This window comes from Euprymna scolopes, chromosome 46 (genome assembly GCF_053919585.1).
Source record: "Euprymna scolopes isolate OS-2025 chromosome 46, ASM5391958v1, whole genome shotgun sequence".
NCBI lineage: Eukaryota > Metazoa > Mollusca > Cephalopoda > Sepiida > Sepiolidae > Euprymna > Euprymna scolopes.
The window spans coordinates 141,041,626-141,065,445 of NC_136527.1; the positions used below are offsets into that span (position 1 = coordinate 141,041,626).

General features: G+C 32.5%; 1 protein-coding gene and 2 pseudogenes across 1 annotated transcript in view; all 3 read right to left on the minus strand.

The window, feature by feature from the left end:
- Nucleotides 1-4,399: 4,399 nt before the first annotated feature.
- Nucleotides 4,400-23,820, minus strand: part of LOC145271367 (uncharacterized) — a 31,891-nt gene continuing 12,470 nt past the window's right edge. The window contains exon 2 of the mRNA XM_080126907.1: nt 4,400-6,548. Within this exon, the coding sequence (XP_079983033.1) occupies nt 4,550-5,920 (1,371 nt within the window). The 5' untranslated portion in view covers nt 5,921-6,548 and the 3' untranslated portion in view covers nt 4,400-4,549. The remainder of the gene's footprint in view (nt 6,549-23,820) is intronic.
- Nucleotides 14,641-14,757, minus strand: LOC145272047 (5S ribosomal RNA; annotated as a pseudogene).
- Nucleotides 15,073-15,189, minus strand: LOC145272053 (5S ribosomal RNA; annotated as a pseudogene).

Here is a 23,820-nt window from a genome sequence, read left to right on the forward strand (position 1 = left end):
ACTTCCATCAGTTGCCTTAGATCTTCACGTTCACAGTTGGTGTTGTGTCCTATTTGTTGGATATACATGGATCTAGGTCGTCCTCTGCTTGCGCGTCCGTGTCGTGGAGTCCATAGCAATACACCACTCACCAATTCATGCTTGCTTCTCAGACAATGACCGGCAAATCGTAGGCGTCTTTCTCTGATGGTATTAGATATGGCAGGTAGGTTGCCATAAAGTTGCTGCTTCATGGGATGATTTTGCCTAGATATATTTAATATTGTTCTTAGCATACAGGTATATGTGCCGTCTAGTTTTCTTTCCAATCTTTTGGTGAGTGTTCAGGTTGTAGCATCGTAAACAAGGACAGACTCTACCACTGCCTGAAGAACTGCCTTTTCAGTTTGTCAGCCAGTCCCAAAGTTCATACTGAATGTAGCCCATCCAATGCGGTCCATGCTTTTGAGATGTGAATTCCGATATCTCTCTCTGTGGAAACTATTTTGCTGCCCAGATACGTAAACTCAGCCACTTCTTTCAGTGTTGATCGAACCAAAGCCCTGATATCTCCTTTCACATTGAAATTGTTTTATAGTGGATTTTATTGTCTTTGTTCCCTGCCCAGCATGAATATAAACAAGTTTTGCAATGGGCAAGGGAAAAGGGTTACAGTACATTTTAAGTAGCCATGAAGTGGGAGGGAAGTGGAAAGAGAAAGGGGAAATGGGAAGAAGGAAAAGGTAGGTCGTTTGTGTTTTTGGTTTTGCAGAACATAATTAAGTTTTGCAAAAGGAAAGTTATTCATATATGGAGGGAAGGATGCATATTTTCAATTCCCCAAGTACGGTGACCTAAGCATACCAAGTGACTACAGAGGAATAACACTCACTCCAATTGCAGCAAAAATCTACAATGCTTCTCAACACTATCCAACCAAAGATCAAAGTGCTCAGGAAAAACCAGAATGGTGTTAGGAGACTGATTGAAGGAGTCAAAGCCAAAAACATTGAGGCAGTCATGATCTTTGTAGATTTCTCCAAAGCATTTGACTCCGTACATAAAGGAAAAATGGTCAGCATACTAAAAACATATGGCATTCCAAATGACGTCATTAATGCTATCATGATGCTATATGAGCACACTCGAGCACCTATATGGGGACACTGAATTGTTCAACATTCGCACTGGGGTTATACAAGGAGATACTCTTTCCTCTTTTCTTTTCATTATCTGTCTTGATTTTGTACTCCGCACCTCTGTTGATATACACAAGCTAGGCTTTACCTTAAATGAATCCAGAAACAGATGTCATCAATCAGCACACATAACTGATGCAGATTACGCAGACGATATTGCTTTGTTTGCGAACAACACTGCTGATGTGCAAACACTGTTGTGCAAGCTAGAAAAGTCCGCAAATGACATTGGTCTCCACATAAATGCGGATTAGACAAAGTTTATGACTTTCAATGTGAAAGGAGAGATCAGGGCTCTGGTTGGAACAAGACTGAAAGAATTGCTGAGTTTATGTATCTGGCCAGCGAAATTCGCATCTTAAAAGCATGGGTTGGCTGCGTTCAGGCTTCAAGGCTAACTAACAAACTGAAAAGGCACTTCTTCAGGGCAGAGATAGAGTCTGTCGTTGTTTGCGGTATTACAGCCCGGACATTCACTAAAAGATTGGAAAGAAAACCAGATGGCACATACACCCATATGGTATGAACAGTATTAAATAAATCTTGGCAAAATCATCCCACGAAGCAGCAACTTTATGGCAACCAACCTGCCATATCTAATACCGTCAGAGAAAGATGCCTATGATTTGCCGGTCACTGTCTGAGGAGCAAGCATGAATTGGTGAGTGATGTATTGCTATGGACTCCACGACACAGACGCACAAGCAAATGACAACCTAGATACAGCAAATAGTACATGACGCCAACTGTGAACCTGAAGATCTGAGGTAGTTGATAGAAGACAGGAAACTCTGGAGAGGAAGAGTCACATTCATCAGGCAAGGAGCCCGTCCTGATGATGATAATGATGATGCATGTACAACAATGGCCACTACTTATAACAAAGAATTACAAAGTTTATGACTTTCAATGTGAAAGGAGTCAGCAACATTGAAAGAAGTCACTGAGTTTACATATCTGGGCAGCAACATAGTTTCCACAGAGAGACATTCGAATCTCAAAAGCATAGGCTACCTTGGATGGGCTGCGTTCAGTATGAACTTCAAGGCCAACTAAAAAACTGAAAAGGCTTATTTACAGCCTGAACACTCACCAGAAAGAAAACTAGACGGCACATACACCCAAGAAGAGTGACCTAAGCATACCAAGCAACTACAGAGGAATAACACTCACTCCAATTGCAGCAAAAATCTACTATGCTTCTCAACCGTATCCAACCAAAGATCGAAGTGCTCAGGAAGAACCAGAATGGATTTAGAAAGAATCGCTCTACTACTAGTCAAATACTTACTGTTAGGAGAGTAAATTGAAGGAGTCAAAGGAAAACATTGAGGCAGTCATTATCTTTGTAGATTTCTCCAAAGCATTCGACTCCGTACATAGAGGAAAAATGGTCAGCATATTAAAAACATATGGCATTCCAAATGACGTCATTAATGCTATCATGATGCTATATGAGCACACTCAAGCACCTATATGGGGACACTGAATTGTTCAACATTCGCACTGGGGTTCTACAAGGAGATACTCTTGCCCCTTTTCTTTATCTGTCTTTACTTTGTATTTCGCACTTCTGTTGATATACACAACAAGCTAGGTTTTACCTTAAATGAATCCAGAAACAGATCTCATCAATCAGCACACATAACTGATGCAAATTACGCAGACGATATTGCTTTGTTTGCAAACAACACTGCTGATGCGCAAACACTGTTGTGCAAGCTAGAAAAGTCCGCAAATGACATTGGTCTCCACATAAATGCGGATAAGACAAAGTTTATGACTTTCAATGTGAAAGGAGAGATCAGGGCTCTGGTTGGAACAAAACTGAAAGAAGTTGCTGAGTTTATGTATCTGGCCAGCAACACAGAGAGATATCGAAATTCGCATCTTAAAAGCATGGGCCACATTGGATTGGCTGCGTTCAGTATGGACTTCGAGGCTAACTAACAAACTGAAAAGGCAGTTCTTCAGGGCAGAGATAGAGTCTGTCGTTCTTTGCGGTATTACAGCCCGGACATTCACTAAAAGATTGGAAAGAAAACCAGATGGCACATACACCCATATGGTATGAACAGTATTAAATATATCTTGGTAAAATCATCCCACGAAGCAGCAACTTTATGGCAACCTACCTACCATATCTAATAGTGTCAGAGAAAGATGCCTACGATTTGCCGGTCACTGTCTGAGGAGCAAGCATGAATTGGTGAGTGATATATTGCTATGGACTCCACGACACGGACGTGCAAGCAAATGACAACCTAGATCCAGCAAATAGTACATGACGCCAACTGTGAACCTGAAGATCCGAGGTAGTTGATAGAAGACAGGAAACTCTGGAGAGGAAAAGTCACATTCGTCAGGCAAGGAGCCTGTCCTCATGATGATGATGATGCATGTACAACAATGGCCACTACTTATAACAAAGAATTACAAAGTTTATGACTTTCAATGTGAAAGGAGTCAGCAACATTGAAAGAAGTCACTGAGTTTACATATCTGGGCAGCAACATAGTTTCCACAGAGAGACATATTGAAATTCGCATCTTAAAAGCATAGGCTACATTGGATGGGCTGCGTTCAGTATGAACTTCAAGGCCAACTAAAAAACTGAAAAGGCAGTTCTTCAGGGCAGTGATAGAGTCTGTCCTTATTTACAGCCTGGACACTCACCAGAAAGAAAACTAGACGGCACATACACCCGTATGCTATGAACAATATTAAATATAGCTTGGCAAAATCATCCCACGAAGCAGCTACTTTATGGAAACCTACCTGCCATATCGAATACCATCAGGGAGAGACGCATGCAATTTTCTGGTCACTGTCTGAGGAGAAAGTATGAATTGGTGAGTGATGTATTGCTATGGACTCCAAATAGATCATGACGCCAACTGTGAACCTGAAGATCTTAGGCAGCTGATGGAAGACAGGAAACTCTGGAGAGGAAGAGTCACATTGGTTCGGGCAAGGAGCCTGATGATGATGTAAAAGAAAGTAGAAAAACAAAAATCATTTCGCCTCAGGAAACCAATATCTTCAGACAGCCTGATCTGGTAGCACCAGACTTGATTATTTACTTTTTTAGGTGCATTTTTTGCTTTTGTCTACTTAAACTGACAAGATTCCCGGACAAGAATTTATCTAGTCTGGTAGAGTATCCAGCTTTATACTGTTGCTTAATGTAACATCACTTAAAGAAGGTGTACCATTCTAGCAGTTTCTCAATCTTTTATTTTCTTTTGTAATGTTTTTTATACAATGATATTAAGATGTTGACTATCTAAATTTTTACTATTGAGGCAATAGTAAAAATTTAGATATCTGGTAACAAAGTCATCCATTTGTTTTTTGCAAGATCGACAAATTTACTTTTTTGGGTGTATTCTTCGCATATGTCTACTCAAACTGGATTCATTGGGAAAACCAGTATCACACATTTTGCAATTAAAAGGTTTGTATCCACTGTGTGTGCGCATATGTGCTGTCAATATGTATTGTTGCGGAAACGATGATTGACACAATACGCACGTGTATACATTCTCTCTCGCATGCTTTTTCATGTGAATCAGTAAAGCGGATTTCTGAGGAAATCGAGTTCCACACACTTTGCAAGTAAATGGTCGCCCGTCCGCATGCTTTCGCGCATGTATCTTTAAGTACGACTTCCGCGCAAACGAAGCGCGACAGGTTTCGCAAGAAAACGGCTTCTCGCCCGTGTGTCGCCTCATGTGCATCTTCAAATGCGATCCGTTGGAGAACGCCAAGCCGCAGGCTCCGCAAGAGAACGGCTTCTTGTGAATCCGGATGTGACGCGTCAGAAGCGATTTAGTGGAAAACGAGGTCCCGCAGTCTTTGCACGGAAACGGTTTCGACGCCGAATGGACCTGCATGTGGACGGTCAGGTTGGATTTGCTCGCGGACGCATGTCCGCAAACATTGCATCGGAAAGGTTTCGATCCATCGTGTGTTTTCATGTGGTAGACTAATCCGGACTTATGCGCAAACGTGGACGGACATTGTTTACATGAATAGGGTTTTTCTCCACTGTGCTTACGGGCATGTACCTGCAGCCCGACTTTTGATCCGAACGTAGCTGGACACTCTATGCAGGAAAAGGGCCGCTCACCACTGTGGACGCGCATGTGCGTTTTAAGGTGCGATCCGTGCGAGAATGCCGATCCACATTCCGAACATGAATAAGGTTTTTCCCCAGTATGAGTACGAATGTGGCTCGTCAACACAGACTTATCGGAAAACGCGCTCGGACAATACTTGCACGAATAAGGCTTCTCACCCGAATGTATTCGCATATGAACGGTCAAGTTAGCTTTGCTAGCGGATGCGTATGTGCACTCCGTGCAAGCGAATGGTTTCAATCCTTGATGCGTCCGCGTGTGGTACTTAAAGGCTGACTTGTGTGAAAACGTTGCGTCACATTCATCGCACGAGTATGGTTTTTCTCCGTTGTGTGTTCTCATATGCGTCTGTAACGTGCCGTTCGTTGAAAACGCAGCTTGGCATACGTTGCATGGAAACGGACGCTCTCCTGTATGTTTTCTCATGTGAATCTTAAGGTTGCTTCGCTGCGAAAATGCAAATTGGCAAACATCACACGCAAACGGTTTCTTTACAGAGTTTGTGTGTTTCTGCATGTGGCGTGTCAGGTTAGGCTTACGTGAAAAGGTACTTCCGCACACGTCACAGGAAAAAGATTTATCGCTGATCGGAATCTCCATTTTTTTTTCCCGATCAATTTTTGAATGTTTTAAATGATTCCTACAGTCGAGGATTTTTTCTTCCACAAGTCTTGCTAGTATTTAAAGATTTGATTAATTTTTTTTGTTATTTTAATGTGGAATCTCATATTTCATTTACATGAGAACAAATTTTTTCACAGGAATAAGTTTTATCACTGACTTGAATATCAATATTTTTTAAAAAGATTTTTCATGTCACAAGGGAATGAGCTTTAAAGTTGTTTTATTAAAATTATACGGTCTTTATTCATGTAAAATTTGTGATGGAAAAATTTATAGGAACTTTAAAGTAATTGATTTCTTATTAAATCATTTTTTAAATTTATTGTTAAAATCATTGACAAACCTTGTGTGTAAATTGAGTTTTGACTATATTTTTGCATGTGTTAGGTCTGATATGGTTGAGGTGAGACTTTCAAAGTTCACTTTGAAAAATAACCCAAATAATTATAAAAGATTTTCACAATTTCCTGTAAAGGCCTATCCGCATTCGTTGATAAGTTTTTAAATCTTCTCAAAAAGTTGACTCTTCATAAGTATTTCCATATATCATCAGTTGAACAGTTACACCTGGTTGATCAGCTTCGACTGTTGGGTGCATTTTGATCTGTAAAGAAAAAGATACCAAGTTATATAAACATTTTTTTAGAAAGCCATTCTTAACATGAGGAAGGTGTTTTGTAACTATTCTGTACTTCTGTACGAAGTTGCTGAAATAATAACATTATTTAGAAAGCCATTCTTAACATGGAGAAGGGTGTTTTGTAACTATTCTGTACTTTCACCTAACAATTTGATACTTATGCAGAAATAACATTATTAAGAAAGCCATTCTTAACATGGGGAGGGTGTTTTTTAACTATTCTGCACTTTCATTTAACAATTTGGTACTTATGCAGAGAAGGTACCGTGTAGAAATAACATTATTTAGAAAGCCATTCTTAACATGGGGAGGGTGCTTTGCAACTATTCTGTATTTTCACCTAACAATTTGGTACTTATGCAGAGAAGATACCGTGCTGAAATAACATTTAGAAAGCCATTCTTAGTATGAGGAGGGTGTTTTGTAACTAAGCTGTACTTTTACCTAACAATTTTCTAATTATGCAGAGAAGGTACTGTGCAGAAATAACATCAAGAAAGCCATTCTTAGTATAGGGAGGGTAATTTGTAACTATTCTATACTTTCATCTAACAATTTGGTACTTATGCAAAGAAGGTACCGTGCTGAAATAATAACATTTAGAAAGCCATTCTTAGCACGTGGAGAGGAGGGTGTTTTGTAACTATTCTGTACTTTCATCTAACAATTTTCTCTCAATCCGTCAAACTTCCACAGATCTTGCTAGTATCAAAATATTTGTCTAATTATTCAATTATCGTATTGCATTAAATGTTTTACAAAGAAGCATTTAATAGCATTTCAGAGAAATTTTAATACTTATCTAAATTTCACTTTTGGTTTAGGTCAGAATGAACATCCGTACACGTCGGATTTGGTTCCAAGTTTATTTGAAAGCAGGACGTATCTACAGGTGAATATCTATGTGCCTTAAAGTCATTCATGTGGTGAAAAATTAATATTATTTCTCGTGATCCCAAAAATCAGGAAAGAAGGTTTCTTTTCTTTTTTATTTTTCTTGAATAAATTTTTACGAGATCAAATTAGCATATGCATTAAAATAAAGCAATCAAATTTCACCTTCCAAAACATCAGAATGTCTATAAAAATTTGTAATAGAAGAATTGAACAATTAAGTACATGTCATTTGGGGAAAAATTTTCTGTTTTATGTAATTAAGAGTATTAAAACATATAAATGCATTCATATATATTAATTCACTGCCTACATAGTAGCAGCCATACATCACAATGGTTAGAAGCTCTGACTTTCGTTTGGGCAATCAGGTTTCGATCCTGGCTTGAGGTAGTTGCTTGTCTAGCCGCACTGATGAGCTGTGAAATAGCAAAACAGTACTGCATGTAGATGACTATAGTGCTCCCTATCTTGGGTAGAGCATATTGGGAAGAGATATACAAAATACCAATAGCGTATGAAGTGATGCTCTTTGTGTAAACAAATTGAGCTTAGGTATTTGGACAAAGTCAAAACATTATTAATTCACTGCCCACATAGCAGCAGCCATATAGCACAATGGTTAGAAGCTCCGATTCTCGTTTGGGTGATCGGGTTTTGATCGTGGCTTGAGATAGTTGCTTGTCTAGCCGCACTGATGAACTGTGAAACAGCAAAACAGTAGTGTATGCGAATAAAACATGTTTAAAAAAAAGTTAAAAACATTTAATTTTCAAAAAGGAGACACAAATTAAGTGGATTGTCCTTAATCCGCTGAGTTTTCAAAGAAATACTTTCCTTCTCATCAGAGGGTAGGAATTAGCAAAATGCAGAATCGGATTTTGCTTGCAAAGTAAGCCATAGAAAAACCAAAAAATGATTTCACGTGAATGGATGGTCGAGTGAAGAGTAGAATATCCAATAACGGTAAAATCCAAAAAAAACGTTGGTAAAAGTTTGGTATCCAGAAGTAAAAATCCAACGGAATCGCGTTACTGGAAGATATTTCGATGTCATCCAAAAGTCAAAATTCCGTGAAATAATTCAGAAATGGGTACAAGGAAAAAAAGAGTGAGTTCAAAATATTATTATGAAAAGAAAAATAAATTGTGCGTAGAATGAAGAAATGGGGAGATTTTAAGACAATTTTGCCGGGGCTAATTTTTTAAAAACGAATAAAGAAACAGAAAAGATGAACTGTAATTGAGTTATTTTTAGAAATGAAAAGGCAATGTCACAATGACCCAGATAAAATAACGTTAAAGTGGTGCTAGGATTAAGGCAGAAAAAGGGGTCAAATTATACAAACAAGTAATGGTTTTAAAATGAAATTATCAGCAGGAGTAACAAGAATGAAGCAAATCATCTAGCATCAATTGAAACGGATGGCTCTCGTCTAGGGGAGGCCCCATGTTTTGACAAGCTTCTGGGTTTGACCTTTACTCCTGATCTGAAATGGAACATGTACATCGTCTGTTGCCAAAGTTGCTGGAATAATGGTAGGTAAAAGTCTGGTATCCAGAAGTAAAAATCCAAAAGCATCCCGTTACTGGAAGATATTTCGAGATCATCCAAAAAACAGAAAAGTTGATTACAGTTTTGTATGCATAAGTAAAAATCCAAAGCAAGGCAGACTTCCGTGAAATAATTCAGAAATGGGTACAAGGAAAAAAAGAGTGAGTTCAAAATATTATTATGAAAAGAAAGATAAATTGTGCATAGAATGAAGAAAAATGGAGAGATCTCAAGACACTTCTGCCAAGGCCGAATTTCTAAATACGAATAAAGAAACAGAAATAACAACTTTATCTGGGTCTTTGTGACACTGCCTTCTATATATATAAAAGCGAAAATGTGTGTATGTATGTTCGCTTTTTGTGTATGTCCAAGAAAGGCTTTTTTCAGAGAAGCGGTCGGTCGGCTCACAACTTCTTAAAACTTTTTATATCACATATAAATCACACTATCTCTGAGTTAACAACGAAGCTCGCCTGTCTATTTAATTTGCTCAACTTCGGGAAGATAAATATTCAACATTTGTCGCTCGCTGCATGTGGATTAGGCTTTTTCGTATAATAAAAGCGACACTAATTCTGGCAGTATTTTTCTGGTTGCGATCGCCGGAAATGTCCAAAAGCAATCTTTGATCAATGTGGAAATATTTTCCTTATACCAGACAATTGCTATTCAATTTGGACAATGGGAGCTGGTCCCCTCCCAACATCTTTGGAAAATAAAAATAAAAAAAAGCGTTCCTGCATTAAATAAAATACTACTCTGCAGTCAAAGTTGACCTAATTAAGTCATTAAAACGTGCACCTGCCAATTTAAGTAATTAAATAAATTCAAACGCGTTTCTGTTAGTATGTTGCGGTGGCCAAGTGGTTAACATTGCATTTTTTTTTTCACACGTATACTTCCAACTTTGCCTCAAGGGTTCAGGTTCAATCCTCATACTCACCTACCAAAACTTTCTTTTTTTATTTTAACTCCCCCCCCCGAAGTTTTGATTTACCCAAAACTACACACACACCTCCAAACACCCGGGCAATGCTGGGTACCCCCCGCTAGTCTCTATTCTAAAAATAATTCAATCATTATTATTTTAAACCTTGACTAGCCTTAATTTTAATGCTCACGACTTGCAGTTTGCCACGGAGGCATTGACTAAAATGTTACGTTTTTAAACCTTCTTTTTCTTTGCGTTACAGGTTCGAGCCTGCCTACTATCATTTTTTTTTAAATTTTTTAACATCCCTTTCCACTACAAGGAGGAGGTCGCTTTTTTTGCTGACATTTTGGCAAGTCGTCTCCTTTCGATTGACTAGCCTTTAATTCCAGTTGTGCTATGGAGGTATTGGCTAAGACGTTATGTCAAAAATAATAATAAAATATTTATATATATAAACTAGTGGGGGTGCCCGGCATTGCCCGTATGTTTAGAGGTATGTGTGTGTGGGAGGGTAAATCAAAACAAAGCGAAGTAAAAAAAGACAATGTTAAAACTTCTTTAAAAAATTGGAAAAAAAAAACGGCGTATGTGATGGAAAAAACAAAAAAATGAACAATGTGAAAATTTTTTAGCAGGGGTGCCCGGCGTTGCCTGAGTGTTTGAAAAAAAAAGAAGGTTTGTGGAGGAAGGTAGGTTCGAACCCGAATCCTTGAGGCGAAAGCGAAAAAAAAAAGACTTACCTCAACAAAGGTAGGGGAATGAGCACGGATAAAATTTAATGATTAAGACGTAAATTGAAGAGTAAAGCGTAAATCCCGCATTTAATTTTGGCTGCCATATTTGCTTCGCCACAATGTTGGAGAAACCAGCTCCCCCTCTTGGGAGGGGGGAGCTCTGGCAGTGTCTTAATAAAAAGACAAACCAGAGATTTTTTTAAAAAGTCGCTCAAAATAAATGTAGGGAGTATATAAAAAGTTTTTGAAAATCGTAACCCCCCCCTCCCCCGAAAAAAGACATAAAGAAATACGCGTACTAATTTTTCCTTTTCTGTCTATCTATATATATAAAAGCGAAAATGTATGTATGTATATTTGTATGTGTGTCCGCTAAAAACTTTTGACAGACACAACGAAAATTCATAAACTTGGTATCATATTGAAGCCCTATCCTTTGCAATTTTCGACGGGGGGGTCAACAAAAATGGTCCTCTCATGACGACGACCGGTTCTACACATGCGTCAGATGACGTCAGGACCTGATTTACTTTAAATACTTGAAGAACTGACTGAATTTCATGTACGTTGCGTTATTTTTTTTTGGTTTGCTCAAGTTGTTGGGAAAACCAGCTCCTCATAAAAAATGGGGGTGTCTAAATGAAAAGCAATCATCTGATATGATGGATGTCCCTGGCAGGAAGAGATATCGTTTCAATTTAGTTTCACTTTATTTATACTAAAAAGCCTAAAAAACATGCAACAGCGAAATTTATATAAAAGTCGATCAAAATAACACAATGTCTCTTCGCAATTCGTAGATATTATTATCTAGGGGGTATATTAACAGTTCTAAGACGTAGTAACCCCCCTGAGAAGCCCGGCAAGAAAAGCCTTGTGTGCACCACATTTACCTTTTATATATATACTAGCGAGTGTTTTTCGGTCTGTGTGGTCAGGCAGGGGTGGGGGTGTTAATGAAAACCTAAGAATAAGCGAAGTAAAAAAAAAACAGAAAAACGAATGTTAAAAAACGCTGCTTGGGGGGGGGGGTACCCGGCGTTGCCCGAGTGTTTGTAGTTGTGTGTGGTTGTTAATGAAAAGCTAAGAATAAACAAAGTAAAAAAAGAAAACAGAAAGCAGGGGGTACCCGGCGGTGGGTAATCAAAACATTGTAAAAAAAAAACTAACGTATGGCAAATGAACGATGTTAAATGTAAAAATCGGAAAAACAAAAAAGAAAACAGAAAAACGAATGTTAAAACCCAAAAAAACATGTGAAAAATGGCTTTAATAAGCCTGTTTCGATATTAAAATTTTATAAAAATTGGTGGGTACCTGGGTGTTTTTGGGTGCGTGTGATTGGTCAGGGGTGTTAATGAAAACCTAGGAATAAGCGAAGTAAAAAAAAAACCAGAAAAACGAACGTTAAATGAAAAATGGCTTAAATAACACTGGTTCAATATTTAAATTTAAAAAATCAAAAAAAAAAGACATCTCACACCACGATTCGCACCCAGAACGTTTGATAACGAATCAACTGAGCTAATGCAACATACATGAAATTCAGTCAGTTCTTCAAGTATTTAAAGTAAATCAGGTCATGACGTCATCTGACGCATGCGTAGAACCGGTCGTCGTCACGAGAGGACCATTTTTGTTGTCTCAAAAAGGCTTTTTTCGCTGACGGTCCAGGGGGGGGGTACTATCACTTAGAACTGTTTATATAGCCCCTAGATCATAATATGTACGATTTGCGAATGCGTGCTACATCTAGATTTATTTACGTTGATTTTTACAAAATTCTTGCTATTTCAGCCCGTCTTGTGTTCGTTCAGCTTTTTTGTATATAACCGAAACTAATTCAAAGCTACGGCAGTGTTCCCGGCAATCACATCGGGGAATGTCCAGAAACAATCAGCTTTGATCAATGTGGGGCCAAACTCCTTATATCAGACAATTGCTATTAAATCTGGACAATGGGGAGCTGGTTTTCCCCTCCCCAACATCTTGGGGAAACAACCAGCCAAAGTTGGGTAAACAAACCCAAAAGCTGCCCCGCAGTAAAAGTTAACTCTGCTACTTCTATTTGACCTCATTAAATAGAAGTAGCAGAGTTAACTTTTATTGTGGGCACGTGTCAATTCTGTGTTTAATACTTAAATAAATAAATTCAAATGTGTTTCAGTTGCTCTTTGTTAGCCGAGCGGGTAACGTGTCAGGTTTTTTGCCCATTATTCCACCTTCGCCTCAAGGCTTCGGGTTCGATCCTACTTACTTACCAAAACTGTTTTTTAAAGCACCCCCCCAAACACAAACAGCCGGGCAATGATTTTTTTTAAAGAAGTTTTAACATTGTTTTTTTTTATATTAAAACAGGGTTCTTACTTCGCTTATTCTTTTGTTTTGAACCCGCCCCCTCCCCCCTGCCCAACACGCACACCTCTAAACATGCGGGCAACGCCGGGTAACCCCGCTAGTCTATATATATAAAAACCAAAAGTGGCACGCATGTTTTTATATGTCCAACAAAATCTTTTTTCCGCCGGGGTTCTCAGGCAGGGGAGGGGGGAGGGGGAGAGTGTGTACTATTTTTTTAGAACTCTATATATATTCCCTGAATTATAATATCTACAATTTGCAAAAGGACGTCCTCTCTACATTTATTTTGAGTGACTTTTAAAGAAAAACCTGGTCTCAAGTGTTTGTCTTTCTTGTATAAATAAAGCGAAACTAAATCGAAGAAAAAAAAAAAAGCGATTCGCTGGCCTTCGTGATCGGCACGTCTTTAAAGCAATCAACTTTGATCACTGTGGGGAATACCCTTCATATCAGACAATTGCTGTTCGTTAAGACACTGCCAGAGCTCCCCCCACCCAAGTGGGGGAGCTGGTTTTCCCCCGACATAGTGGTAAAGCAAACATGGCAGAAAGGTGAAAGTTTAACTGGCTGTAGGCCAGTTTAGCTTTCAGCCTCTATGGCATGATAACACTTTACACTTACGCTCCCCTCTACGTAGCATGTTATATTTTCTTTTACTTTTTTTTCCGCCTTCACCTCGCGTGTTTGGGTCTGAACCTTTCTTTCTTTTTTTTTTTTTTTTTCAAACACCCAGGCAATGCCGGGCATCCCCATTAGTCTATTATATAAATCTCACCTGTCTGTTTGAATGTATGTATATATGTATGTATGTTTGTATGTCTGCCTAAAACTCAGTGGCATCAGATCAGGTCGAAACCTGTAACATCAATATGGGCGATGCCTCAGTCGAATAATAATGTGAAAATTAGAAAAAAAACGGTCAATTATTTTCTATAGAAATAGATGTTTTTAATGGGGGAGGGTAGCAAAAAAAATCATTTCTTCATGACAATTTAGCCAAACACACATACGCGAAAAATGTTCTTTCTTGAATTAGTTTAAATAGAAAAAAAAATGACCTTACTTTGCTGACGATATCATAGAGCAGTGACAGCGTCATTATCTTAAGGTTGCACGTTTGTGTCAACATATAGGACTACTTTTTTTTATTTTTAAAGTTTTAATATTTTTTTATACTATTTTTTTCGTTTGCTTATACTTTATTTTCATTTGCTAATTTTTCACCATGTTCGTTGTTTTTTTTTCCCCGAGAAGTTTTAACATTTTAACAGGATTTTTTTTTTCGATCGTTTATTCTTTATTTTCTCTTTTTCTTATTTTTTTCATTATGTTTGCTATTTTTTTGTTGTTTTTGTTTTTCCCATTTTTTAAAGAAGTTTCAACATTTAAACAGGATTATTCATGCCATTTATTTTTCGTTCACTTATTCTTTATTTCCATCACGATCGCTTTTTGTTGGTTTTGTTTGTCCGATTTTAAAAAAAGTTTTAACATTTGCTTATTCCTTATTTTTCCTTTTATTTTTGTTTTGATTTACACCTCGTCACACTTGAGCAATGCCGAGATAAGCGGAAAACACATACAGCGCCTCAAATTCCCAAGTGGTCACCCATCTGGTACTAGCAAGGCTCAACATTGCTTAACTTTGGTGATCTGATGAGAACCGGTCTGTCAACGTGATTATGCCGTATCTTGAAGATACTGCATTAGAAGATGTTGGTCTTTTATTATATACAACTGTTTCAGCCCAGCATTAGTATATAAGTAAAGGCAATTATAATTTTGCACAACTGGGTTTCATCAGCGCATAGAAAAAGCAATTTGTCAAGAGTTTCACAACCTTTTTTATTAACATGGCGGGTATGAACCAAGAAGGAGAGGCGGTCATATAATTTCAACAAAATAAATAAGATAAAAACAAAAGTAAATGTGCATGTACATATGTATATAAATAACGTTTTAATGTGTGTGTATATATATATATATATATATATATATGCATAGAAAACACATACAGCGCCTCAAATTCCCAAGTGGTCACCCATCTGGTACTAGCAAGGCTCAACATTGCTTAACTTTGGTGATCTGACAAGAACCGGTGTGTCAACGTGATTATGCCGTATCTTGAAGATACTACATTAGAAGGGATGGATACACATTGTCAAGATGTTGGTCTTTTATTGTATACAACTGTTTCAGCCTCAGCATTAGTATATAAGTAAAGGCAATTATAATTTTGCACAACTGGGTTTCATCAGCGCATAGAAAAAGCAATTTGTCAAGAGTTTCACAACCTTTTTTATTAACATGGCGGGTATGAACCAAGAAGGAGAGGTGGTCATATAATTTCAACAAAATAAATAAGATAAAAACAAAAGTAAATGTGCATGTACATATGTATATAAATAACGTTTTAATGTGTGTGTGTGTGTGTGTGTATATATATATATATATATATGCATAGAATAATCCAACCTTTCCACATGTATATTTATAAGTGCATGACTTGCACATCCTTTATATATCTTTGTTTGTTAATTATTTTATGGTTTCTTAGATGATTGGCTTACTTTCACTTATTATGCTGAATTCTATTAAGTGCACAGTGAACGAGGCATAAAAAAATGACTAAGTTCAACAAAACTCCTCGAAACTAAACTATATAGAAGAAACCTAATTAAAGGTATAAATGCATGGGCAGTGTCATTAGTGAAATACTCTGGACTGTTTATAGGTTGGACCAAAGAAATGGGGCATGTCGACCAAAAAATAGTCAGGAAAATTATGACTATGCACAATACACTACACAGAAAGGATGATACTGACCGACTATGAAAAAGAAAAGACAGACGAAGAGGGCTGGTTTGTATAGAACACTGTGTAAATGAAAAAAAAGACAGAAATGAAGGATAAGATGAGAAAATAAAAATGGGAAGACAAACAACTACACGGACAATGCATAAGGATGACAAAAGATGAGACTAACGAAAACATTGTGACATGGCAACAAAAAGGAAAAAGTATAAGTTGTGCTGATTGACCGCAAAGTGGGGTATCAATTTAATAGAACGTTATGATTGAAAAGTGATCCCCCTCATAAAAAGTCATTAAATAAACTTAAAAACCTTTTTTTTTTTTTCTGCTAATATTAAAGTTAAGTCTGTTATCAACGATAACCTGCAGAAAAAAATAGGATGTGAAAAGGAAGTAATTTTACGGCCGGGGGGGAGGGGCTCATTTAGGTTCACTGGGTTACCATTGTTTGGAAAAACGGACTTTAAACTGCAGAAGTACCCAATTTTGACCAGTTTTTTTTTTACATAGAAGTCACCACTTATGAAGGCCTGAAGACCACTCAAGGATAAGCAGTCAATGGGGCAATAAGTGATAAGTGGTGACGTCTATGTAAAAAAAAAAAAAAACACAGACATTAAATCGAATTTACTAAGGGAGATAATAACTTTCAGTGAATACCGGAAAAATATCCAGTAAATGAAGAAGACCATGTTATAGTCAGCTGGGAAGCAGACATACAGTATTGTGTTCTACAGATAGACAGCTCTAGGAAAGAAACTCTGCTCATGGAATTTTTGTTTATTTTTGAGCTCAGGTAGGGAATGAAGAAAGTAGTTGGTAGTTGTTTCAGATAGGTGAGTATTTGTTGTGAATGTTTTACAGGGAAGGACCGTAGATTGGAGCTCAGTCGAACACCTAGTGTAATGTTATGACCCTTTTAGGCTGTGATCATAGCGTAGTATCTGTTAACTGTGGAAATTTTGTAAATTGGATTACTTTCCCAAGAAGAGACGTTGCGATCTTGTTTATCATTATTTTCATGGCAAGTGCTCAGCTGAGCTTCAATCTATGGTCCCCCCCTCACCAAACTTTCACAAAAAATACTCGTCTCACCAAAACTATCAATAATTTTCCCCACTCTTTATCTGTGCCTAAACCTAAATGTAGATTCCATGAAGAAAGCTTCTTTCTGTGGAACTCTATTCTGTTTGCCTGCTTTCCAGCTGACTACAATCTGATTGTCTTCAAGTCCAACGTAAACAAGTTCTTCAAAATCACATCCTTACATCATTTGTAAATATTTATGCTGATGACACTACCATTTATGGTACCACATCTAAGACAGTAAACGACCAAGTTCTCTCCAATTCTCTCTCCTCTGACCTTGAGCACGTGGTACAATGGGGAAAGGAGTGGCTGGTTACTTTTAATGCATCTAAAACCAAGCTTCTCACTTTACATCATCTACGTTCTGATTCACATCTGGCATCAATTGAAATGAATGGCTCTCGTCTTCAGAAGGCCTCAAGTTTTAACAAGCTTCTGGGCTTGACAATTACTCCTGATATTAAATGGAACACGTACATCAAATCTGTTGCCAGGGCCGCTGGAAAAATGGTGGGATCTTTCTATTGATCCAGTAGATATCTCACTGCTGATGCTATTCTCTATCTATATAAGAGCCAGGTACGTCCAAGGATGGAATACTGTTGCAAGAGCAGTTAGAAAGAACTTGTCCTGCCTTGATAGAGTTCAAAATAGACTTTGTAACCTCGTAGGAGATGTCCTTTTCTCTTCCCTGCAACCTCTATCTCATAGAAGAGATGTTGCGAGTTTGTCTCTGCTTTATCGTTATTTTCATGGAAAGTGTTCGACTGAGCTTCAGTCTATGGTCCCCCTTCGCCAAACTTTCACAAGAAACACTCGTCTAGTTGAAAACACTATCAACAATTTCCCCCACTCTTTATCTGTGCCTAAACCTAAATGTAGATTCCATGAACAAAGCTTCTTTCTTAGAACTGCACGCCCGTGGAATTGTCTCCCGTTTTCCTGCTTTCCAGCTGACTACAATATGGTTGTGTTCAAGTCTAACGTAAATAAGCATCTGGGCAGGAGCTACTAGAAGCAGTTTATCCTGCCTTGACAGAGTTCAAAATAGACTTTGTAGCTTAGTGGAGGATGCCCTTTTCTTTTCTCAGCAACCTCTTTCCCACAGAAGAGACGTTGCGAGCCTGTCTCGGCTTTATCATTATTTCGAAAGCAAGTGCATGTTTGACCTTCAATCTATGGTCCCCCCCACGTCAAACTTTCACGAAAAACAATCGTCTAACCAAATCGACTTTCCCACACTCTTTATCTGTGCTTAAACATAAATGTAGATTCCATGAACAAAGTTTCTTTCTTAGAACTGCACGCCTATGGAACTCTCTTCCGATTGCCTGCTTTCCAGCTGACGTACAATCTGATTATTTTCAAGTCCAACATAAACAAATTCTTGATGAACCGCCGCCCTAAGTAATCCAATTTACAAATTTCCACTACTTATGTTTACTATGCTATAATCACATTGACTAATGCATACCCATTAACCCTTATCCTCAAGTAGCCTCCAGGCCTTGCTAAGTGGTGATTCCTGTGTAAAAAAAAACTTAAGAGGATGGCTCATCAAGAATTTGTTTTTGTTAGACTTGAAGACGACCACATTGTAGTCAGTTGGAAAGCAGGCAAACAGAAGAGAGTTCCACAGGTGTGCAATTCTAAGAAAGAAGCTTTGTTCATGGAATCTACGTTTAGGTTTAGGCACAGATAAAGAGTGGGGGGAATTATTGATAGTGGTTTCAGCTAGATGAGTGTTTTTCGTAAAAGTTTGGCGAGGGAGGACAATAGACTGGAGTTCAGAAGAGCACTTGCCATGAAAATAACGATACAGCATAGACAGGCTCGCAACATCTCTTCTGTGCGAAAGAGGTTGCAGGGATGAGAAAAGGGCATTCCCAACTAAGCTATGAAGTCTATTTTGAACTCTGTCAAGGCAGGATAAGTCCTTTCTAGTAGCTCTTGCCCAGAGAGCATCGAACATGCTAGACAAATTCCCATCTTGCTGCAAAATCATTCCTAACAGTATAGCAGCTAGGCCCTCTTGCAGTTTAACGAACCAGAAATATTAGGAAGAAAATGGGACATAGGTCATGTTACACCGGTAGTATGAACCCCCCCCCCCCCCGATTGGATAGTGAAATTGGCATCATTTTATAAATTAAATGAAATATTGAAATTGACAATATTAGAAAACAGATTTTTTTTATCAAATAATTTTCATGAAATAATTTTTATGAAATAATTTTTATGAAATGATTTTTATTAAATAATTTTTATCAAATAATTTTTATTAAATAATTTTTATTACATAATTTTTATCAAATAATTTTTATTAAATAATTTTTATTACATAATTTTTATAAAATAATTTTTATTAAATACACTTTATGAAATAATTTTTATAAAATGATTTTTATTAAATACAGGAATTTAAAAAGAAAGATGATTTTTAGCAGTTTAGATACTTTTTATTGAATCACTTCCGCATAATTGTATAAATAAAATGACAAACAAATAAAGACAGTTAGAAATGATATTAATAAAATGATATTGAAATATATATAAAAATAATTATTGTAAAAGAAATTTAAAAAATTTAAAGTCATATTTAAGTAACACAATTCGATTGGCTATTGAAAGTGAAACAGTTAAGTTTATTTTAAAATTTAAAAAAATAATTAGATCTCCAGTTATTACTATAAAATATTGATAGAATTTAAAAATTGAAATTATTGTAAAAGAATTTAATTACTAAGTATTTAATAATTAAAATATTAGTATAGAAAAAGTAATAAAAATAATTATTATAAAAGAATTTCATTACTAAATGTTTAATAATTAAAATATTAGTATAGAAAAAGTAATAAAAATAATTATTGTAAAAGAATTTCATTACTAAATATTTAATAATTAAAATATTAGTATAGAAAAAGTAATAAAAATAATTATTATAAAAGAATTTCATTACTAAATGTTTAATAATTAAAATATTAGTATAAAAAAGTAATAAAAATAATTATTGTAAAAGAATTTAATTACTAAGTATTTAATAATTAAAATATTAGTATAGAAAAAGTAATAAAAATAATTATTGTAAAAGAAGTTCATTTCTAAATATTTAATAATTAAAATATTAGTATAAAAAAATAATAAAAATAATTATTGTAAAAGAATTTAATTACTAAATGTTTAATAATTAAAATATTAGTATAGAAAAAGTAATAAAAATAATTATTGTAAAAGAATTTAATTACAAAATGTTTAATAATTAAAATATTAGTATAAAAAAAGTAATAAAAATAATTATTGTAAAAGAATTTAATTACTAAATGTTTAATAATTAAAATATTAGTATAGAAAAAGTAATAAAAATAATTATTGTAAAAGAATTTAATTACTAAATGTTTAATAATTAAAATATTAGTATAAAAAAAGTAATAAAAATAATTATTGTAAAAGAATTTCATTACTAAATGTTTAATAATTAAAATATTAGTATAAAAAAGTAATAAAAATAATTACTGTAAAAGAATTTAATTACTAAATGTTTAATAATTAAAATATTAATATAAAAAAAGTAATAAAGATAATTATTGTAAAAGAATTTAATTACTAAATATTTAATAATTAAAATATTAGTATAGAAAAAGTAATAAAAATAATTATTGTAAAAGAATTTCATTACTACGTATTTAATAATTAAAATATTAGTATAAAAAAGTAATAAAAATAATTATTTAAAAGAATTTAATTACTAAATATTTAATAATTTAAATATTAGTATAGAAAAATAATAAAAATAATTACTGTAAAAGAATTTAATTACTAAATGTTTAATAATTAAAATATTAGTATAAAAAAAGTAATAAAAATAATTATTGTAAAAGAATTGAATTACTAAGTATTTAATAATTAAAATATTAGTATAAAAAAAGTAATAAAAATAATTCTTGTAAAAGAATTGAATTACTAAATATTTAATAATTAAAATATTAGTATAAATAAAATATTGTAAAAGAATTTCATTACTACGTATTTAATAATTAAAATATTATTATAGAAAAATAATAAAAATAATTATTGTAAACGAATTTCATTACTAAATATTTAATAATTAAAATATTAGTATTGAAAAATAATAAAAATAATTATTGTAAAAGAATTTAATTACTAAATATTTAATAATTAAAATATTAGTATTGAAAAATAATAAAAATAATTATTGTAAAAGAATTTAATTACTAATATTTAATAATTAACATATTAGTATCAAAAAGTAATAAAAATAATTATTGTAAAAGAATTTAATTACTACATATTTAATAATTAAAATATTAGTATAGAAAAATAATAAAATAATTATTGTAAAAGAATTTAATTACTAAGTATTTAATAATTAAAATATTAGTATAAAAAATAATAAAAATAATTATTGTAAAAGAAATTCATTACTAAGTATTTAATATTTAAAATATTAGTATCAAAAAGTAATAAAAATAATTATTGTAAAAGAATTTAATTACTAAGTATTTAATATTTAAAATATTAGTATAGAAAAATAATAAAATAATTATTGTAAAAGAATTTAATTACTAAATATTTAATAATTAAAATATTAGTATAGAAAAAATAATAAAATAATTATTGTAAAAGAATTTAATTACTACGTATTTAATAATTAAAATATTAGTATAAAAAAGTAATAAAAATAATTATTGTAAAAGAATTTAATTACTAAATATTTAATAATTAAAATATTAGTAAAGAAAAAATAATAAAATAATTATTGTAAAAGAATTTAATTACTACGTATTCAATAATTAAAATATTAGTATAGAAGAATAATAAAAATAATTATTGTAAAAGAATTTAATTACTAAGTATTCAATAATTAAAATATTAATATAAAAACGTAATAAAAATAATTATTGTAAAAGAATTTAATTACTAAATATTCAATAATTAAAATATTAGTATAGAAAAAGTAATAAAAATAATTATTGTAAAAGAATTTCATTACATAATATTTAATAATTAAAATATTAGTATAAAAAAGTAATAAAAATAATTATTGTAAAAGAATTTAATTACTAAATATTTAATAATTAAAATATTAGTAAAGAAAAAATAATAAAATAATTATTGTAAAAGAATTTAATTACTAAATATTTAATAATTAAAATATTAGTAAAGAAAAAATAATAGAATAATTATTGTAAAAGAATTTAATTACTACGTATTTCATAATTAAAATATTAGTATAAACAAATAATAAAATAATTATTGTAAAAGAATTTTATTACTACGTATTCAATAATTAAAATATTAGTATAAAAAAGTAATAAAATAATTATTGTAAAAGAATTTAATTACTACGTATTCAATAATTAAAATATTAGTATAGAAGAATAATAAAAATAATTATTGTAAAAGAATTTAATTACTAAGTATTCAATAATTAAAATATTAGTATAAAAAAATAATAAAATAATTATTGTAAAAGAATTTAATTTCTACGTATTTAATAATTAAAATATTAGTATAAAAAATAATAAAATAATTATTGTAAAAGAATTTAATTTCTACGTATTCAATAATTAAAATATTAGTATAAAAAATAATAAAATAATTATTGTAAAAGAATTTAATTACTACGTATTCAATAATTAAAATATTAGTATAAAAAAATAATAAAAAAATTATTGTAAAAGAATTTCATTACTAAATATTTTATAATTTAAATATTAATATAGAAAAAGTAATAAAATAATTATTGTAAAAGAATTTAATTACTAAATATTTAATAATTAAAATATTAGTATAAAAAAGTAATAAAAATAATTATTGTAAAAGAATTGTATTATTATCTATTTAATAATTAAAATATTAGTATAAAAAAGTAATAAAAATAATTATTGTAAAAGAATTTCATTACTACGTATTTAATAATTAAAATATTAGTATAAAAAAGTAATAAAAATAATAATTGTAAAAGAATTTCATTACTAAGTATTTAATAATTAAAATATTAGTATAAAAAAGTAATAAAAATAATTATTGTAAAAGAATTTAATTACTACATATTTAATAATTAAAATATTAGTATAGAAAAATAATAAAATAATTATTGTAAAAGAATTTAATTACTAAGTATTTAATAATTAAAATATTAGTATAAAAAATAATAAAAATAATTATTGTAAAAGAATTTCATTACTAAGTATTTAATATTTAAAATATTAGTATCAAAAAGTAATAAAAATAATTATTGTAAAAGAATTTAATTACTAAGTATTTAATATTTAAAATATTAGTATAGAAATATAATAAAATAATTATTGTAAAAGAATTTAATTACTAAATATTTAATAATTAAAATATTAGTATAGAAAAAATAATAAAATAATTATTGTAAAAGTATTTAATTACTACGTATTTAATAATTAAAATATTAGTATAAACAAATAATAAAATAATTATTGTAAAATAATTTAATTACTAAATATTTTATAATTAAAATATTAATATAAAAACGTAATAAAAATAATTATTGTAAAAGAATTTAATTACTAAATATTCAATAATTAAAATATTAGTATAGAAAAAGTAATAAAAATAATTATTGTAAAAGAATTTCATTACTAAATATTTAATAATTAAAATATTAGTACAAAAAAGTAATAAAAATAATTATTGTAAAAGAATTTAATTACTAAATATTTAATAATTAAAATATTAGTAAAGAAAAAATAAAATAATTATTGTAAAAGAATTTAATTACTAAATATTTAATAATTAAAATATTAGTAATAAAAAAATTATAGAATAATTATTGTAAAAGAATTTAATTACTACGTATTTC